At 38.5% G+C, this 21,674-nt stretch overlaps 1 protein-coding gene across 1 annotated transcript in view; it reads left to right on the top strand.

Moving 5' to 3' along the window:
* The window catches only part of zgc:194930 (uncharacterized protein LOC557813 homolog), a 36,872-nt gene extending 15,416 nt beyond the window's left edge, over window positions 1-21,456 (top strand). Inside the window, exons 2-3 of the mRNA XM_049568456.1 lie at window positions 8,264-8,316; window positions 18,098-21,456. Of these exons, the coding sequence (XP_049424413.1) occupies window positions 8,285-8,316; window positions 18,098-18,875 (810 nt within the window). The 5' untranslated portion in view covers window positions 8,264-8,284 and the 3' untranslated portion in view covers window positions 18,876-21,456. The remainder of the gene's footprint in view (window positions 1-8,263; window positions 8,317-18,097) is intronic.
* Window positions 21,457-21,674: the final 218 nt, after the last annotated feature.

Genomic DNA, 21,674 nt, shown 5'->3' with positions numbered 1-21,674 from the left:
TCTAGCTATGATGCTAGTTAGCCAACTTTGGCTAAAGCTTACCTGTCGAGGAGAAGAGTAGCCACTTCGACATCCGATTTCAAATTCTTCTCCGCTTTCAACCGTCTCCACCGTTCAAAAGCATCTCCTATATAGACCCTCGCTTTGCCTCGAGTTTTCTCTTGGTGTTTTTGGAAATCATAACAAGGTCGTTTGGGTTTAGTCGCACCGTCAGCCACTGTCGCTCAGTCGTAACTGTAACTGATGCTGAGACTCTACTGACTGTGTGACTGGTAGACGGCAGTGGGTGGCGCAAGAGGCCAAAACACAAATTCAAAACATAAACATGATTTGCGGACCGTAAAATATTTTTTTAAATGCGAATATTCTGGCTGTACTATTGTTGTCGGTGAGATCAGTATGTTATATGAACATTATTCCTTAGTCTCTGTGACATATTAGGAGGATTGTACGACTATTTGCTTTAGATTTCTTACATATAGCTCCTTTAAAGAATCTGATGCTCCACCTCCTAAATTGTGACAGTTTTCTGCTTCTCATCGTGTTATGTGACAATACCCTGAAAATGTTTAAATAAAACATAAAATAAATAAAATTGTAGTCTGCATTTCTCTCTATTTTATGACAGTTTATAGACTAAACAATTGGTTAATCAAGAGAACAATGAGCAAATTAATTGATAAGGAAAACAGTTTCAGGTTCAAGTCTTAAATTTGGCGGAAACAGTTGTATTAAGCTGATCTTAGGCTGCATCCATACTAATAATGTTTTTAAAAAATTACGTATTTCTACATTCATGCCTGGCATCCACACTATTCAGGCAGATTTGAGCCCCTGAAATGGAAACTTCCGAAAAGGCTTCTGACCACGTGCTAGTTTGAAAAGTCTTTTCAATGACTCTCAATCTATGTTTTCCAGCACCTTGATTGTCATATACTCGTGTGTCCCTCAGTAACAGTTGCACTTCGTCACCAGTCCAAGCAAAGACATCCCTTGCCTTACCATTTTACCATAGTATTGTCCGTCACAAAGCAGCCATCTAGAGAGTAGACTATACCTGTTTACAGTCATGCTCAAGCCCAGTGTAGATGAATGGTCATATTTAGTATGGATGTTTAGTTTTTCTTTTGTGAAATGGAGGTAAAACTTGTGAGTACGGACATCGTCTTCATTTTTAAATGCCAATTTAAAATGAAAACGTGACTGTAGCCTTAAGGATGCAAGTGTAGGTTTCGGACATTTCGGACCACGCAGACCTTTAATACCAAATATTAATCTTAAAACACACCACACTGGTTTTTCAGCTTCTCTGTGTATCTTTGGTTATTTACTCTGCAAACAGTGTGGCAAAGATGACAGAAAGTAGACAAACTGGAGCCAGAACACACATCAGCCCGCCTCGTTAGTCGTGTTTGTCTTGCCGTTTTCTTTAAGCAGACTTCTTGGGAGTTGTCCTTGACTTTTGGTGTCACTTAGTTATCACCGCAGTGATGTAGCTAGTTACTCATGGGTCCTTGTTGCTTGGAGGTTGTCAGCTAAGATGGCACCGTGTCATCTGTGCCCTGCGGGACCAGTTCCCCTCTGACTGTGAGCCGTTTCTGCTGACCGGCAGCAGAATGGTTGGCCCAAGGCAGGTAACACTACAATCACACTGTCAGCACACAGGCAGCACAGAGACAGCTTTTGCCTTGCAAATTTGCAACCCAACTCTGTGCCGATGCAAACCAGCTTTTTCCGACCCAGTCAGCCAACCATCAGCTGGTCTGTGTGATGATGTGTCTCTAATGGGTGTTAGAAGTCAGCAGGAACACAACACAGAATGCAAAGGCACCTTACGTGACAATAACTGGTGGAAAGCAATAAAAACTACTGAATTTGTAGCATTTTTAACATTTAATTGAACTAATTTCAGTTGTCAGGTACAGCCTGTTATGATTTCGGCAGAAACTAATGAATATTTTAATCATAGAATAATCTGCCAGTATTTTATCGAGTAACCAAGTTGTTGTTTTTACTATTGAATGTCAGAAAATGGCAAAACATTGTGGACCAGTGCACAACCCAAAGATACTCATTTTACTGCCATAGTGGAGGAAAGAAACCAAAAAATATTCACATTTAAGAAGCTGGAATCAGAGAATTTTAACTTTTTTTAACTCATTAAAATAATCAGTTGGCAATTAATTTAATAGTTGGCAACTCATCGATTCATCATTGCTGTTTTAGTCATGATTAAACTCAGTGCTCAGCTAAGAGCTGAATAAGCACGCAAGAGTAAATAAAAAGTTACATAAACTTTAAACTCCAGGAATTTGACACTTACATAATATGAAGACAGAGAGTGTTTTACATTTAAAAATAGTTCCCTATTCATCACGTTGCTGCCACAAATTAACTGCTTCTTTGTGGTGTTCACTTTTATTGAACACAGTGTTTCCAGAGCTCGTTATAGCTCATAGTCATGTGAACGACTTCAGGGGTAATTATTCATAGAAGGGTCATGTTGTGCTATTTTCTCTGTAACTCTTGTTTTACTCTCATGATGTGTCTTTGTAGTGGTATTACAAAACATTTTTCGTAATTTTATTAGCCATTTACGGCCAAATAATACTGCAGATACCAAAAAGCTCACCTCAAGGAGAAACAACACGCATACTTATGTGTTGTATGTAGAACCAGTAGGCGCTTTCTTCAGACAAACACAGTTGCCATTTTAACAGTAACCACCATAATCCTGGTCTAAAGTCAGAATGGCGCAGTATTCTGGTATTTCATCGCTAACGAGGAAAACAATAACTTTCTCTAAAATGTGAACGTAGGGTAGAGCTTTTGTCTGACTCCCTCTTATCACAAAATTACCCTAAATTATCGTGATATTATTTTAGGGCCATATTGCCCACCCCGGGAAGCAAGCATCTCGTGATGTAAGCTAACGGAAACTGTTATTGCATTGGCTAAGTTTGCTAGTTTGTTAAGAGAGACGCTGTGCACATTTGTGCGCGAGGAGCAGCGTAACGTCATTGATTTTAGTAGACTTGCACCGATTACAATTTTTTGGGCCGATACCAATTTCCGATTTGCAGAGTGTTCAGACGGCCGATTACGATTTTGGCCGATTACGATTTCATTTTTTTTCAAACCACTTTACAGCTCACAAGATATTGCAATATTTTCTATCTTTGCTTTATTAGAACATTTTAACGAAGATACAACCAGCTTTTCGATAATCATCTCAAACAAACAAACATTTTCCTTTTTGCTCAAATATAACTTCAGGTACAGTATTAAAATAAATAAGTAAAAAAGGGGATACATAAATAAAAACACAGATAAATAAAATAATAATTCTTCGTGTAGAGCATTTGTGGGTTATTTCTTTAAAAGACAAAAAAGTAAAAATATCTCCTGTGGAAAATTCACACAGGTCTTCAGGACGCGCGTGCCAGTAAACGCACTGACACGCGCCTCCTCAGTTTCAAGCGGCGCAGTGCAGCAGTGAGAGCACCGCAGTTCAGTTTAACACGGACAATTAACAACTTTCTCCTTCTCTGTCTTGATGTGTGCGCGTGAATGATTAAGGTGAGAAGCCGCCCATGTTTCACTTCCTCACATCACCCAAGCCGTGAGTTGCACATGTGCGTGTGCTGCTGATGTTATACGATGTCAATCATGCGGCGCCCCGGGAAGTTGACCGGCATTTTAAATCGTCATATTTTAGAGTCTGTCGCAGGTCATGGCCGATCACATGAACACCGGCCCGGTTCCGAGCACTGACGATAAATCGGTGCAAGTCTAGATTTTAGAGGCTAAAAGTTTAGTTCTGTTTCAGTGTCACACTATTTGCTGCCGTGACTGCTGTTCCTGCTTTGCTCTCAGTAGAAAACCACTCCATACCACATCTATGATTAATTCAGAGGCGTAATACATCCCCTTTGCTCCTTGCGCTTTACTTTGCACCAAGATCATGTGCCTTATAACTTGAAAAAGTGGAGTAGGACACACCCTAAATGCATTTGCTCCATGCACTTTAGACCATGTACTGTAGATTGTTTAAACAGGCCCCTAATGGTTTTGATAAATATAGATTATTACAGTATGTTAGCACTGTTGGATAAGGCTGTGAATTAGCAAGAATCTGACAATGCAACACATAAAATTCAATATATTGCAGGACTATAAGCAAGGCAATATATTGTGATTTTATTTTTTATGTCTGACATGTTGCTACGTTGGAGTAGAGGGGTCGAATGGGTGGAGATAAATTACTTTTACATGACCATACTTGATCATTTTAATAATATAAATATGAAGCAAGTCATTTAACTTGAAGTAAGTTGTTGCTTAATTACCCCTCTGTCACAATAATAATCCACGTACTGTCACTGTGTTCTTATCTGTGGTGGAAACACAGTGCTGGGAAGGAAGTAAACTTATTCACACTCATAATTAATTCAAAACAATTCAGTCAGAGACAGTAATGTCAAAGGGTTTAGGACCATTTATTGCAACAAACAGATATGCACTCGTATTTGGCAGCGCAGGCTCTGAGCTGGAGGACGCTCCCCAAACGATTCAGAGCACATTAAAAACAGACTCGAGGGTACGGCGAGCAGAAAGCAGCAGACACATATCACTGAGATACGGAATATACATAATGCACAAGGCAAGAAATGCCACGGCACAACAAGAAGGCAGGAGGAGGAGGAGGAAGCTGGAGGGAGAAATCACGAGCGATCAGAGGATTGAGACTTGGAGCTTGTCAGATGATTATTGACCTGCTTGAATGTGAATAGTAATTGTAAAAGTCAGCTGATAGCGACTTCTTCCGAGAGCTAACGCAACGCTTCATTAATGTGATAGTTGGAGATGCCCGCTGGGAAATTACCTCCTCTTCTGCCCCCCTCCTGGAAGATAAGGGACACATCAGCTGGGTGGGCACTTGCCAGTGCAACAGTGTGTGAAACAGGGTTCTCTATTTAAAGCACAGCCTGTCGAACCGCCGGGCCGTCTGAATTGCTCTTGGCACCGAACACCCTCTTGGCTTTTTTCAGAAGTAGCTGTGAATGTGTTGGAGGTCCTGGTGAAAATGTAGATAAATGTGCGGTGAGGATTGTGTCAGCTCGGTTACAGTCAAGAGATTGTCTCTGTGAAGGAAACAATAGAGGACACTCAAAGACAAGAGGATTGTATTCTGAGATTTGCTCTGTGTCCGAGTTGACTTTGTCTGCATCCTCTTTATATGTCATGGCGCACATCGGCAGACTGGAGGGGGATAATTAGACGCCTTGGGACAGCCAAGTCATGCTTTGCTGCTTCTGCACAAATAAAACAGCCTTTCATGTAAAAAAATGTGACCCGGTCACGTCTTGTTTCACAGTATCGTATTGATAGCCTTGTAAGGCAGCTTATAATATTACATAACTCAGCAGGCCCTCGAGATCTCTTTGCTTTTTTAATGCTAACATGAGGAGTGCAGTACATCAACAGTGTAGCTGTGCAAGCAGAGTCCACCTGGACCTCTTAGCTCCTTCCCTCCAGGACTTTCTAAGATGATGTATGAAGTCCCACCTCATAACTAAACTCTGTTACATCATAGCTGCCTGCCCCAGCTGCAGATTTACAGAACTATTAGATACATACGAGGAAGAAAAGTAATGATTATGGGAGGTATGAGGCATGGTTTTTATAATATCACGAGGGCCATAGCAGGTAAATTAAATTCACCACTTTAATCTCAGAGAATATTCAGGTTTTTATGGAATTTATTAATTTTATCAATCTCAGAGAATTCCTAAATTTTTCTCAAATTTATTACTTTGTAATCTCAGAGAATATCCAAATTTTTATCTCATAAATTTAGGATGTTAATTTTAGAGAAAGTCTTAGTTTTTCTTGCAAATTTATGACCTTATGGTTCTCAGAGAATATCAAAGTTAACATATCGGAAATTTAATTTAATCTTCGAGAATCTGAGTTTTTCATGCAAATTTATTACTTTGTTATCTCAGAGAATAATTTAGTTTTTCTTGTAAATTGGCAGTTTTTTCTTGTCCTTTTACCACGTTAATCTAGGAGAATTTTGAAATTTTTGCCTTTTCTGCCAATGTATTACTTTTTAATCTCAGAGAATATCCAAGTTTATATCTCGGAAGTTTACGATGTTAATCTCAGAGAATTTCGGAGTTTTTTTCTTGCAAATTTATGACCTTATGGTCTCTGAGAATAATTACGTTTTTTTTTTTCGCATAAATTGGCAGTTTTTTCTCATCCTTTTACCACATTAATCTAAATTTTTCTCACAAATGTATTACTTTATATATCCAAGTTTTTAGCTTGAAAATTTACAAAGTTAATGTTAGAGAATTTCTCAGTTTTTTCTTGCAAATTTATTGCTTTATAATCTCAGAGAATATCCAAGTTTTTATCTTGTAAATTTACAACATTAATCTCAGAGAATTTTTTTTTCCTTGCAAATTTATGACCTTATAGTCTCGGAGAATAATTTAGTTTTTTAGTAAATTGGCAGTTTTTTCTCTTCCTTTTACCACTTTAATCTCAGAGATTAAAGTGTTTTTATTTTATGAATTTACAATAGTAATCTTAGAGAATTTCAGTTTTTTTCTCATAGATTTATTACTTTAAAATCTCAAAGAATATTCAAGTGTTTTATTGTAAATTTGAGATTTTTTTCCTGGTACATCCATAACTTTTATTTTACAAAATATCCAAGTTTTTTTTATATATTTAAATTTACTAATACAACTTTTAATCTTGTGAATTCAGAGTTTAATTGCCAGAATATAACCCCCCTTCCCTGTCTCCATATTCATTTGTTTATTTATGTACTCACAATGGCCCTAATGTGTTGTTGTACTTTTTGGCTAAAGTTATCTTATATTTTTCTTATTGTCAGCAAATCCCAGAATAAGGACTTAAATCAACAGTTATTTTATCCTGCTAACAAGCATCACCTGCATTGCAAAAGCAAGCACACAGGTCATTAGGTTTAGACAACAAAAGCACGTAAAGGTTAGGGAAAGGTCATCACTTTACTTATGTGTTATTAAAAATGGTAGTAATGATTGATTGCCTTTGTTGGTGGCAAATAAATGAATGTTTTCAGTGAACATTTTGCTGATACGTCAAAAAACATTCCAAGTTTTTGTACATAACGTAATTTCTATTCCTGGGAGGTAATCATTTAAAAAAAAAAAAAGAAATCACAGAAAACCTTCAACCCTTCATCTTGCTGATGTAAAAACTCACAAGATCACAAAATGTGTGTTAATCCATGGCTGAAAATAGTCCCCAACAAATGTATGGCTTGAGTTACATTTGGTAAAAACTACAGTGCCCAGGTGTTTATAGTCATTACTTAGACTTTTTTAAAAGTGAAACCCGATGTGTGAAGTCATTTTAAAAGCTTTCATCTTCAATAGGAACAATGAGGCATGTGCAGTGAATCCATTTAATCAAGTCTAGTTTCTTGCCTTCATTTGAAACATCATTTGTAACAAGATGAAGCTGCACCCAAAACTTGTTGTACTTGACTTCTGTTCAAAGATCTAACCAAAGGTAAAAGCCTGCCGGGTCAGAGAGCTACGGTTAAGAATAGAGGCTGTTTTGTGCTGTGGGCACATATCCTTCCTTCTATTCCACAAAGAGATACTGTGTCCTCTACCTTTGTCGCTCCCTCTGTCTCCTTCGCTCGCAGACAAACCCATTCAAGACTCAGTGATTAATTATTTACCCAGGCAATGAAATGCCAAAGCCTAGAGAAACACACCACCAGGAGAGAAAAGGTCACTCCCATCCTGCTCGTAGATACACACTCGTACACACACACACATGTACACACAACAGTGATGGATGGCAATAACATCTTTATCGGTGCTTCAGGCAGACAGAGTTTTCATCCTCGTGTCCAAACACCGTCAAGACCAAGGGCAAAGCAAAAACTTGACTGATGAGGTGAAATCTTCGAGAGAGAGCCCTCATTTAAAAACCACTCACATGTCAGAGGTGGTGAACTGTCCGATCAATAGCAGCCTCGGACTCTGTCAAAGTGTGTGTGTGTGTTATTGTGCAGACCAGTGGCTGTGGAGCCGACTGTAACCTTTCCTTGATGAGCAGGCTCAGACATTGATGGAAAACTGACACCCACTGATATGTGGATGTTCTTAAAGAAAGTTTTGTCGCTTTAGATCCTCGAAGGGCGTCTGTGTGATTAAAGTTTAATGTGTTTGTTAATGTCCCTCCACAGCTCCACGACACAGCTGGCCAAATGGGGTGCCAATGCTGCAGGATGATAAAAAGGTGAGTCATTATACCTCCTCTTGTTTGTTTGTTTCAGGGTCCTTCTAGTGGGTACTGTCACAACGACACAATCTTACAGTCACTTGTGTTCAGTGATTTAAAGGGTTGGTTCACCCAAATACAGCAGGGTGGAGGGTACGCACATCTGAAATGCTTTTAAATCAAGAATCAAGAGTTTCGGACACTGTGGAGAGATCCCCATCAGGCATTGTCAAGTCACCACCACATAGCATAACAAGGGTTTTATAGACGCAAACACATTCATCACTCAGGTGATTGTGATCTGCTTGATTGAGAGTTAGTCTTCTCTCAGGTTGAAACAATCAGATTGGCCCAATCAGAGCTGAGCTGAACAACGATGTTTGATACTCCCTCACTGGGAACAAAGCGTACCGCTATGAGAAGAAACTAGAAACAACAAAATGAATTAGTCAAACCAAACGTTCGTCGACCAGAAAGGTCATTATTTAGCAAGATTTCATTGGTCGCTTATTCGCAGAAAAATGACCAAAAAACAAAAGTGAAACTCTATTAGTAGCTGTGCCTTGTCAAAATAAATCAAAACCTATATGACTGGACCATGTGGGAGTTTAATTTGAAAGGACAGACACAGGAAGTGTCCACGCTCAGGTTAATTTCCAGGGCTGGTACCTGCGGTTATTCCACAGGCTAGTTAATAACATGTCGGGCAGGAAATCCAAAGTGTGGGATCATTTTGAGAAGGTGAAGGACGAACCCAAGGTGATATGTAAACTCATCTTCACTGGTCGACTACAAACATGACGTATCATCTGAAACATGGAAGTAGCTACATGCCCATTAGCCCACAGCGTCATTAACAGGCGGCTCGCTCAGTGTGTGACGTGCACTTGTAGATAAAATATAGGCCTATATTAAACATATCGTAAACATGTGGGCGACTAATGGCCCTAAATGACGACTATTGGTTGACTAGGAAAATTCTTAGTCGGGGCAACCCTAATCCCATGTAATCGTGAGCCAGTAATTCCGGTATGGATCACAAAAAAAAAAAAAAAAAAAAACAGACCTTCCCCAGGACAACGTTTTTTTGGAACCGTGTGGACTTTGAGTCATTTTAGGTACATCATCATCATGTTTCTTTACCTAAACTTAACCTACGTAACTTAATGTAAAAGATCCAGTGTGTAGTATTTCATAAAAGATGAAGATATATTTTCAAGGAGAAATTAAGATAATATAATATAATATAAACCCACATATACACAAACAGGAGCTATACCTTAAATGGAGAGATGTAAGAGCAAGTGGGCTGCCCATGGACAGATGCTCAGAGCAGCTGGAGATTTGGTGCCTTGCTCAGTGGCACCTCATCAGTGCCCAGGAGGGGAACTGCCACCTCTCCAGCTGCCAGACCAAGCTCCATATTTGATCCGGACCTGGATTTGAACCGGCTACCGTCCAAGTCCCTATGGACTATGGACTCAAAACAATTGCCAGTTGTCTACAGGGAAGTGTTAGCATGACGTCACAGTGATTTGGTCTATTGTGCCTCATTCTGTGTGCTGCATTTAGCAATTAATATTAGTCATTTAAACAGCAAGAATACACCTAATAATAAAGCTTATTTACAGAGCACTAAAATTTGAATAACAAGGTAATTTTCATGTCGCATATCACGCTGTTGAGCCTCCCTTAATCACTACAGAGGAAGTTCCTTCACCACGACAGCCCTAGAGATACATGACTACATGTATTTTGTTCACCCCAAGACATGTGGAGGTGACTGGAATTTCATTTGTGGTGGTTACAGTGTTGGAAAATTATAAATTATAAATACAGTGTACTGAAAGATTCAGCAGGAACATCACTCTCCAGGAACCCTGTCCATGTCACAGACCTGAACATGGTAAACACCATTGTGAGTATGCTAATGTTAGCATTTAGCTCTAAGCACTGCTGTGTACTCATTTCTGTCAGTCAGCTAATATTTTAAGCTCTAATTCACTGTCAGCTGCTGTGGATAGGAGCATGAGATAAAGTCCAGTCAGTAACAGCCTCTCACTGTACGTGTCCTTATCTGCAGGTCCAACGTGCCAATTCAAATGTCTCCTTGCCCACATAATGATTTCTTGTCTTGTTTCATGCAGATAGTGAGAGGTCCATTTATAATACGTCTGCGCTCTCAGCCTCACGTGGGCTCTTTGTACAAACTGTGAGTCAATATGCCAATAGCCGTCACCCTTGGTTACTGTATTTCTCCGCCGGACTGTCTATTCATTAAAGGCCTACAAGGCGTCGTTGTCAGGGCTCGACATCATTGTGCTTTTTGAGGTGAACGAGGAGAGAGAACAGGGCCGGGAAACGAGATTTTGATTGCAGATTAATGAAAGGGCACGCTGTGATTCGCATACCAGAGTCGTAATCCCCCCCCTCCACACACACCCCCCACACACATTTCTTTCCCATGTCAAAGACACACATGTGAATGCTTGTGACACACACACACATACCTTGGTAATTGTCTGGAGTGTCACATTTCTGGGCTTAGTGGTGTTTGGGGTTGGGCAGGGTGGGCTTGTAGGTTACTGGGTCAACAGTGTGGCCTCACTGGGCTGATACTCAAACAGTCCCAACAACCCCAGGACATGGTTTTTTTTTCTGTTTGATTTGAAAACTGGTTAAAAAAAAGAGTTAAAAGTTAAACGTGTGAAAATCAGGTTCTTGTTTTCTTAAGGACGCTGAAGTTCATTTTAGCTTTCTCAAAATCTACCTTCCAGGTACGTTTAATTAAAAGTCTATAAAAAAACAAAGAGTCAGTACATATACATGACATTAGAGAAGATTGATTTATCATGCATGTATGTAGTCAATCGGACCTAAAATGGCCGACACGCTCTGCACATGCTCCACAGTGTCTGCCCTGGGCTTTTACCCGGAATTTGAAAGCATTAAACGTCTGACAGACGAAGAAATCGGTAACAACATGACGAAATCTACACCCAGAGCTGTGCATTTTTGGACGGACGAAATGCACAGAGCTGTAAAGTTGTCCACCATGGTAGCAGTTAGCTGCTAGCTAACTGTAGCTAACTTGTTTGTCGATTGTTTGGTCTATGACGTAATAGGTCCAATACTAACAATCTGAAAGGGGGCATATCGGCATCTATCGTAGCGAAGTCGGACAAACTTTGGTCAGTAAATAAATTCCCCTCCCGTTGTATACTGGGACAAAGACAGTAGTCCAATTAAATGGCCTCGTCGAGCTGTATGCTTCAAATTAATTAGATAGTATAATAATAAAATACGTCAGTAACTACCCCACTTGTGAATTTTGAAGTCTTTACAAAAAGGGCAGTTGCTAAAAAATGGGTAAATTAGACTGTTGTTGGGGGGGGCGTAAAGTCATATGACCGTGGTGTAGTTTGTTTATAGCCTAACGTTAGCTTTTTGCTTCTGACGATTGCGTTTGTGCTTCAGAAATCTAAACAGTGGTGCTAATTTGTGAAAGAAATGAGAAGAAGTTTGTTTGCCACAGAGCTTTTTTTCTGTAGTAATCCAAAATCCAATGAAAAATCCCATTGGCTTTTGATGAAGGAGCCAGAGTGATGCTAACGTCTGCGTTAGCATACAAGAAAAGGTAACCCATATTCCTAATTTCCTCGTACTTATTTTACACTTTCAAGCTCCTGTATCAAAAATTTCCTTTCACTCAAGAGGACAATTTGTCTCGCTTTAAGGAAATTAAAGATAAGGATGTTCATCACAAGTTTAATGATGCTGGTGTGAGCTAAAATCAATAGGTTAGATTTATCAGCTTTAATATGTGAAACACAAGACTTGAGTTATTCTGACACACTGCAGGGCGGCGAATCATTGTCTATCTACGTCTATAACTTCATCACTGTGTGACCTAACCTGATGCAGGAGACAGCATCTCCTCTGGTGCACCATCACAGTTAAATTATATGCAAATGACGGCTCCTTCCAGGACGGAGGTGGTTCTTAAACAACTCTTTAATATAAGCAAAACCCTGCCGAGAGGGAATCCCGACGAAGAAGAGAAAGCAGGAACTCCCAAGAATTAATTTCTTCTATACAGAAACACTGGAGCTGCTGCTGCTTTTCTTTCTGTGGGACTTTGTGTGATTTTACATCTGCCACAGAAACACTCCGTACAAAGGCATAAAATTGGTCTTTTGTATTCAACGTACCCAAAACTTGAGGCGCTTCGTCTGCTCTTTTGTTTCGTCTTCACCAAAAGAACAAAAACAGAGACTTGAAACAACAAGTTTGAGTCTTGGAAACAGCTCGGAGACAGAGCGTGTGGCCTCCTGGCACTGATGAAAATACAGTTTCATTTTCTCCCGTTTGTCCAGCTTTATGAATCATGCCTCATATTTCTGTAAAACACCTTCTGTGTGTGTGTGTGTGTGTGTGTTTGTGTCTGGCTTCTCTGAAAGCGAGCCTCAGATTTCACCTTGGCACAGCGGCGGCGCTGCCCAGGAGCGAGAGAAATGGAAAACATTCATTTTCTCAGCTTTCCACTGTGAAGGGAGACAGAGGGATGGATGCAGGGTGAGACGGAGAGGTGCTTAAGTCAGAGGGCGAGCTTGTGTGTGTGTGTATGTGTGTTAGCGTGCAATTATAAATGAGTAGGCCGTGTTTGTGTGTGTGTGTGTGTGATACCAGGAGGGGAGAAAAAAGCTGTTATTGAATCAATCAATATATCTGAAAGTTTTCAGGAGTTGTTTAGAGCTGAAAGACGGGTGAGATAAAAAAAAAAAACAGAGGAGGACAAGTTGAGAGAGAAGGAGGAGGCGGTGACTGAGACGATAGATGGAAAAAGCTCGAGGGAAGGCGCTCAAATCAAGGAGAAGTCAAGTGCAAAGGGATAGTAGATTAGTGAGCCGCAACTACATTAGGATGACGCTGAGAGGGAGACGAGGAGGAGGTTTGTGTGGAGGCAGTGGGTGAGGTGTGAGATGGGTGGAGGAGAAAACAAATGAAAGGACGGAGACATGGGTGAGAAAAACACGAGGCTCTCGCAGCAGGTGATGTCTGACAGCCTGTTACACCGTCCACAAGATAAAGCCCACCTGCCAACACTCATACCTGTCGAGGTGTGTTTGTGTCATCCTGTGCTCAAATAGCCTTCTGACAAAATCCTCCAAAATGACGCATCAGACAGTCATCACTGTGGAAGCCCATTGACGCCAATGTGATGAGTATTGAAATCTCAAAATAATGACTTTGAGATAAGTTATTATTTTAGAAATGTCTCATTACTTTGGAGGAAAAAAGTCGTTATTTTGAGATGCTACAGTAAGCCATAATTTTCATACACTAAGTCATTTTTTTTTTAAAAAATAAGTCATTTTAAGAAAGGTTATTATTTTGGGGAAAAAAAGCCTTGTTAAAAGAAAAATTTTTTTTTTTTTTTGCCAGGTACTAAATTATAATTTTTAAACACTAAGTCCATGTTTTGCAAAAATTTGTAATAATTTAGAGATAAGTCTTTTTAAGAATTTATTTTTTGACGTTAAGCTCATTATTTCAAGATACTACATTTATTTTGAAAAAGTTTAATTATTTTAAGAAAGTTTCTCATTATTTTGTCATTATTTCAGGAAGTTTTAAGAGTTTTTTGTTTTTGCATTTTAAAGAAAAAAAATCTCAATTTTCAGATAGTACGTCATAATTTGAGATAAGCCATTATTTTAATAAAGTTCAATGGTCAGTATTTTTTGATACTATGTCATTATTTAGAGACAAGTCATTTTGAGAAAGTTTCGTATTCTGACATGAGTCATTATTTCGATAACTAAGTCATAATTTGTAAATACCAAGTTGTTTTGAGATACTAAGTCATTATTTTGAGGTCTTTACTTTAAGGTACTAAGTTATAACTTTTAAATACTAAGTCCATATTTTGTGATACTATGTCATTACTTAGAGATAAGTAATTTTGAGAGTGTCTTATTTTGAGATGCTAAGTCATAATTTTTATACACTAAGTCATTTTTTTAAGTAAGTCATTTTAAGAAAGGTTCTTATTATTTTGAAAACAGCTTCATTAGTTTGAGAGAAAAAAATTAGTAGAAGGTATTATGTCAATTTTTAAATACTACATTTATTTTGAGAATGTTTAATAATTTAAGAAAGTTTCTCATTATTTAGTCATTATTTCGAGAAGTCTTTTAAAAGAGTTTATTGTTTTGATTTTTTTTTAAATCATCATTTTCAGATACTACATCATAATTTGAGATACGTCAGTATTTTAAGAAAGTTCAATGGTCAATATTTTGTGATACTATGTCATTATTTAGAGATAAGTTATTTTAAGAAAGTTTCTTATTCTGACATGAGTCATAATTTACCAAGTCACATTAAATACCAAGTTGTTTTGCGACACAGTGTTAATATTTTGAAAACATTTATTTTAAGAAACTTTATTATCTTGAGATACTAAGTCATTATTTTGAGAAAGTTTCTTGTAATTTTTAAAGAAGCTCATTATTTGAAAGAAAAATCCATTACTGGATTAAGTCCATATTTTGTGATACTGTGTCATAATTTTTATAAATCTAGTAATTTTTTATATAACTCATTATTTTAAGAAAGGTTCTTGTTATTTTGAGACAAGCCTCTCATTAGGAAAAAAAAATATTATTATAAGGTATGAAGTCATATTTTTTAAATACTAAGTCCATATTTTGCAAAAATTTTGTTATAATTTAGAGATAAGTCATTTTACAAAGTTTCTTTTTTTTGACATAACTCATTATTTCAAGATAGTTGATCATAATTTTTAAATACTACATTTATGTAAAAAAGAAAAAAAGTTTGATTATTTTAAGAAAGCTTCTCATTATTAAGTCATTATTTCAAGGAGTCTTTTAAAAGAGTTTTTTTGTTTCGACCAAAGAGAAATCTAGTCATTTTTGGATACTACGTCATAATTTGAGGTCAAGTCATTATTTTAAGATAATGAAACATTGCTAGGAATGTCTCATTATTTAAAAAAAAAAGGAAAAATTAAAAAAAAAAAATTGAGTCATTTTTTTGGGTAGGTCATTATTTTAAGAAAAATTATTTATTTTGAGACACTTTTGAGACCATGTTTTGCGATACTGTCATTTTCGAGAGAGAAGTCATTTTAAGAAAGTTTATTATTTTGACATAAGCAGTCAATATTTCCAGATACTATGTCATAGTTATTTTGAGATACCAGGTCATTAGTTTGAAAAAAGTTTCTGATTATTTTGACATAAGTCTTTATTTTAAGATATTTCGTCATCATTTCGAGATGTCATTTTAAAAAAACTTTTAATATTTTCAGATACTAAGTAATTATTTTAAGAAAGTTCGTCATTATTTTGACAGAAGTCGTTACTTCGAGATACTAAGTTGTAATTCTTAAAAACAAAGTCATTAATTTGCAATACTAAGTCTTTTTCTTTTCAGGAATTATTTTAAGACACTAAGTCATTATTTAGCGATTCATTCATTCATTTTTCCGTGACCACTTATCCTGTTAATGGTCTTGGGGGGGGCTGGAGCCTATCCCAGCTGACATTGGGTGAGAGGCAGGGTTCACCCTGGACAGGTCACCAGACTATCACAGGGCTGACACATAGAGACAGACAACCATTCACACTCACATTCACACCTACGGACAATTTAGAGTCACCAGTTAACCTGCATGTCTTTGGACTGTGGGAGGAAGCTGGAGTACCTGGAGGAAACCCACGCTGACACGGGGCATGCATTATTTAGAGACATACTGAGTCATTATTTAGAGAAAAGTTGTCATTTTAATGACTTACAGGATCTTTTGTTCTCATCACATTGGAGGAAACATGGCTCCGTACCTTACAGCCTACAAGAGGCTGTCTCAGAGCATTAATTAGTCCCACACCTTTATCGACCTCGACCATCCTACGAGCAGTTGGGACAACATCGACAGATCTCTGCCAGAGCTTATGATATTCTGTAATTTACACAGTAGAAGACTGAGCGTAGGAGCGAGCAGACAAGAGCAGGAGGTCAACACAAACTTCACATCAATGCTAAATAATGTATCAGTGCTGCTTTTCATTTACCTGATCCAGAGAGGAAACTGCAGGTGAAGATGCTCCCTTGGCTTTCAACATTCGTCGCTCATCTTAATGAGCTGAACTCTGTGGCTCATTATTTCACAAAAACAAAAATGTGAATTTCTTTGTGTGTATTATCACTTACTGTTTCTTTTTCCTTGGACACACTCGGCACATAATGAACTGCCCGTCTGTTTTCTTTCACCATTTCTCCCTTCAGTCGCTTTTCTCAAAAGTGTTTCCTGAACTCTGATCACAGGAAGACCTTTTACTGTAATTTATGGTAATCAAAGGAGACAGCTCATTTTGCAGGGACAGAAAATCCTGGTGAACATCTTTGAGTGATATACTGTGTGAGATATAGCGAGATCAGAAGGTTGATACCATTCTTGTGTGTGTACGATAGGTACGGAGCTCCAGCCAGGAGACTATGGAGAATGACTCAAGTGCCAATAAATAAATAGATAAATAAATACAGGAATAAATAAATAAATACAAAAATAAATAAAGGAATAAATAAACATGAAAATAATTTTAAAAAGGAATAAATAAATGCTGAAATAAATAAAAAAAAATGACAGTACATTTCAAAATAAATATGGAAATAAATAGATAAATGCGTACTTTGTTTTTTTTTTTTTTTTTTTTTTTAAAGTTGATAAATAATTAAACCAGAGTGTATTTTTTCATTTTTGCTCAACCATATTTATTACTGGGTTTTTGCGTCTCTATGTTAATGAAGTATAAGGTCCTAGCCTTTGTATTTCTTTTTTGTGCATTTATTTATTTATGTCCATATTTATTTTATTATTTTATTTGTTTATGCATGTATGTCTTTTTTTCTGCATTTATTTATTTACAGGTGTTTATTTATTCCTGTAGTTATTTATCCTTTTATTTATGTAAGGAATTTATTTAATTATTTATTTATTTTAGCATTTAGTAATTTTTTTATGAATGTGTATATTTTTCCTGGATTTGTTTATAAATGTATTTATTCTTTTATTTATTTTAGCATTTAATTATTTTATTTATTTATTCATGTATGCATTTTTTCTGCATTTATTTATTTACGTATTTTTTCTGCATTTATTTATTTACTTACTTATTCACATATTTATTTATTAATCCCTTTATTTATATAAACAATCAATTAATTAATGTATTTATTCTTGTATTCATTTATTTATTTATTGATAGGCCATACGTAATTTTTCACCCTCCACAGGAGACACTGACACAAACCCAACATGTGAGAGTAGACGTCAGTATTCTACATTTTAGACCAGAGTTAGAGAGCAGAGTGTAGTCAGAGCCTGAGCTCATTTTCCTCTCCTCTTCTCTTCTTCCTATAACCATCTGCATAATATTTCTGACATTCACATGAGCGGTGCAAACATCAGCACACCACGGCTACATGCAGTCTGTGTAAACATCAGGTGCATGTATGCCTCGGACAAAACAGTGGCATTTAGAAAGGTCCATCGACTGCACGATGAGGTTTCCTTGTTGCTGTCAGTGTACAGTATGTGAGGGTGTTTCATTGATCGCCACGGGAACATCTGAGTCCTGGAGCCCAGTCAGACGGACAGACACCGATCCAGGAAATCAAAGAGTGAAGTCAAGTGTAACTCTGAACCTTCTGGAAATTCACCTCTTATTCTGTGTCTGTAACACGCTCTGTCTGTCTGTCTCTCTCACAGCTACATCTACGACCCCTCTGTGGCGGGAGATGTGAGGAAGTCTGACTCTGCGGGCAGCTCGCTCTACCATCCCCACCACCTCTCAGGCGGGGCCCTCAGCGGTGACCCGCTCGGCAGCCCCAACAAGCAGAAACAGGGCTTCAACAACCTGGGCTACAGCAAGTCCAACGACAGCACGCTCAAGCTAGAGGTGGACAACAACCATGTCAACCACAGGCTGCACGCCGCACCTTCACCTGCGACGGAGCTGCACAGGCAGGCGAGCGCGCCACCTGCAGATGGAGGTCTGTACATCATCCAGCCGCAAGCTCTGGGGCCGAGATGGGTGAGTCAGGTTCCCGTTTACCCAGACATACAGGACTACGAGAACCAGAGGAGCTACGGCGAGCGGGTACGCGGTGTGACGAGGAACGAGTGGGACAGCTCCATCACAGAGTGTGCGATCGGCAGTGAAAGCCTGTCAGCAGACGAGGTGGACGAGGGCGTGGGAGGGACGCCGGAGTACCCGTGTGATACGGGGGACGAGGGTAGCATCCTGTCAGTGGACATCCACACCAGCACCACCAGCCTGTCGTCAGTCGACACCAGGGAGGAGCTCAGACTGCCAAAGACTCCGGACGTTTCCACCGTAGAGAGTGGGATCTCTGTGACAAAGAGTGACGACGACGAGGTGGAGGCAAGGAACCAGGAGGAGGAGGTGCAGAGCGTTACGGACTCGATGGTGGCGGAGGCTCTCGCTGCTTTGGAGGCCGCCACCGCCGGCGAGGAATTTGAGTAACGGACCTCTGCGTTGTCTCTCAGTTATCACCAGAGAAACTCTTGATAGAGCCTTCATGAAACTTTGTTGTGTTTTCATCAAAGAACATGAAGCGAATGAAGGAAAACTGTTTACAAAAAGATTTATTTTTGAACTCAAAATCTTGGATATTTTTTTATTCTGTTCACACTGACAGAAGATAACGTGTGAAGTTTTCCAATGCCACAAATTGAAAAGATGTGTGAATATCGCCTGCAGCCATATCAGCCTGTTATGAATCCAGCGTATTTAACACTCCACAGTCCTCATAAGCCTGTGTGTGCTCACTCACTGCTCTGCCATGTCCATACTGCCCATGTATAGTCACTTTTATCATATTAGCCTCATTTTGGAGCATAGCTATGCTACAGCGGGATTTATATTTGTGCGGCAGGCCCTACGCCTAGCCTACGCAAGTAGCCTACACTGTTGTGAGCATTTATACTTGTGCGGTGGTGGTGTCTGTGTCACTCTGCAGTTATACCTTCACAACGCTAGTTGGCAGTGGAGGTTTCTGTGAAGAGCTGTAAAGTTTAGTTGATTCAAAACACACATTAAACACACATTAAACATGGCTTAATAGAGACAGTTTCAAACACAAGTACACAAATCAGCTTCACTATAACTCACAGCATTCACAGACAAACACTTGTCTTTATCTGGACACATTTTCCCCACAAATACAACATGCAAATGTTATTAGCACAAGCCTATGGCATTTTACATTGTATAAATTAACCTAGCAGCTAGCAGACTTTTCCTCTACTCATATGAAGCCAGGGACAACAGCAACATTTAACAAAGGTAACGTTACAAAATTTGGCTCCATTACAGCTCACAAGGTTCACTGACAAAACAACTGTCTTATACGAAACACGTTTTCCAAACAAATATAACATGCTAACGTTATTAGCACAAGCCTATGGCATTTTATATTGTATAAATTAGCCTAGCAGCTAGCAGACTTTTCCCCTACTCATATGAAGCTAGGGACAACAGCAACATTTAACAAAGGTAACATTACAAAAGTTGGCTCCATTACAACTCACAAGGTTCACCGACAAACAACTGTCTTATACTAAACATGTTTTCCAAACAAATACAACATGCTAACGTTATTAGCACAAGCCTATGGAAATTTACATTGTATAAATTAGCCTAGCGACTAGCAGAGATTTCCTCTGCTCATATGAAGCCAGGATAAATCACACACAAGACTTAAAATGCTATTTTTGTGGAGGCTTTATGTGTCTTCACAATAACGTATAAGTATAAATCCCTCTTAACTGCTAGCATAGAGTTAATAGGCTCGTTCGAGATTAACTGAAAATTGGATGAGATCAGGCGGCGGCTGACATTTGCCGTCACAGAAACACTCACATCCTGTTAGATATGAGTCCAATTAATTAAACATGTTATCAGAGCCATATATCAGTTTAGATTAATGTATTTAGTGACTACTAAACGTCACCATCAGTCACACAACATGACCTTTAAATCAGACAAACCAAAATCTCCCCAATTCAACAACAATAAAAAGTTTATATATATATAACACCATGTTGCTGAGTCAATATTTAAACCAATCAGCTGTTAGATCAGGTGAGAACGAGACGTTTCCCATCATGCCGCCTCTCACGACAATATCCTTGTCCACTTTTGCATGTGATCGCCGGTGTTCAATCTCGAACGAGCCTAATGTTTGTGAACAGTCCTTGCCATAGCTTGCTGTCTCTTCAGGAATCTCGCCCTCGTTCCAGCGAGCCGGCGACAGAGGAAAGGTCATCCCATATTCTGTTTTTATATCTGTGTTTTTGTCTCTTCTGTTATTTATATCTTCACTGGCATTGTTTTTTGATTTATTGAGAGAAATAACTGGGCGCTGTTTGGAGCAGAGGAAGAGCAGGAGGGCGGACGAGGAGCGTTTCTTATTTATAACTTATTGTGTCATTGTTGATTTCATCAGAATAAAACAGAATGAATGATGTATCTGTGGAAATTTAGAAAAATTAGTTTACACACTGACAACTCTCTTTCTTTGTTGATTTCATAATATAACTTAATGCACATAATGACAGTGTGAGGCCATGTATATGTGGCGACGTATCTATGCACAACTCTTCAGCAGGTTACCAAAGGATTAAACAGAAAATATCCACTTGTACATTTCACTGATATCTCATTTTCTGCAGGTTTTCAACTTCAGCTGAACTTTGATCTTAACAAAGAGCAGCTAAGGTCGGATTACTGGTGAATAAACCACACAGGGGCCATCACTTCACCCCAATATCTCTGTTTGCTCTGTTTTATAGGTCAGGCTTTGTGTTCCTGCTCTGGCCCGTGACATTAGTTCAATCCACAGCTCGCTTATAAATGTGCCTAATAACGAACTAATTGAGGCTGGACGGCGCCGAGGAAAGCGAGTGCGATGAGTGTGTTAATGCTAAATAAGCTGTTTTGCTCAATGAAGATCTGAATGTGTTTCCCCGTTTCACTCATTGTTTGCCTGCCAAATCATTTCTACTATTATATTTGTATTGTTAAATAAAGAAATGTACTTAAAAGCGTGAGCTGTGAGCTACTTTTTTTACTTGTGTAATTTTTTATTTAGATTTTGTGTGTATACAGAATAGGGATTGCTATTAGTTAGCTAACCCTTAGCTAGCGCCTAGGCTAGGAGGACACGCCATTTTTATTTACTTACTTTTTGTAATTATTTATTCAGAATATATTTTCATGGGTGTTGTTGAGATCCGCAGCCTCACCAGCGCTGAACTCGGG

This window comes from Epinephelus fuscoguttatus, linkage group LG23, assembly GCF_011397635.1.
Source record: "Epinephelus fuscoguttatus linkage group LG23, E.fuscoguttatus.final_Chr_v1".
Lineage (NCBI taxonomy): Eukaryota > Metazoa > Chordata > Actinopteri > Perciformes > Serranidae > Epinephelus > Epinephelus fuscoguttatus.
Note: the sequence above shows the minus strand (reverse complement) of the source record. Positions and strands in the feature narration are given on the sequence as shown.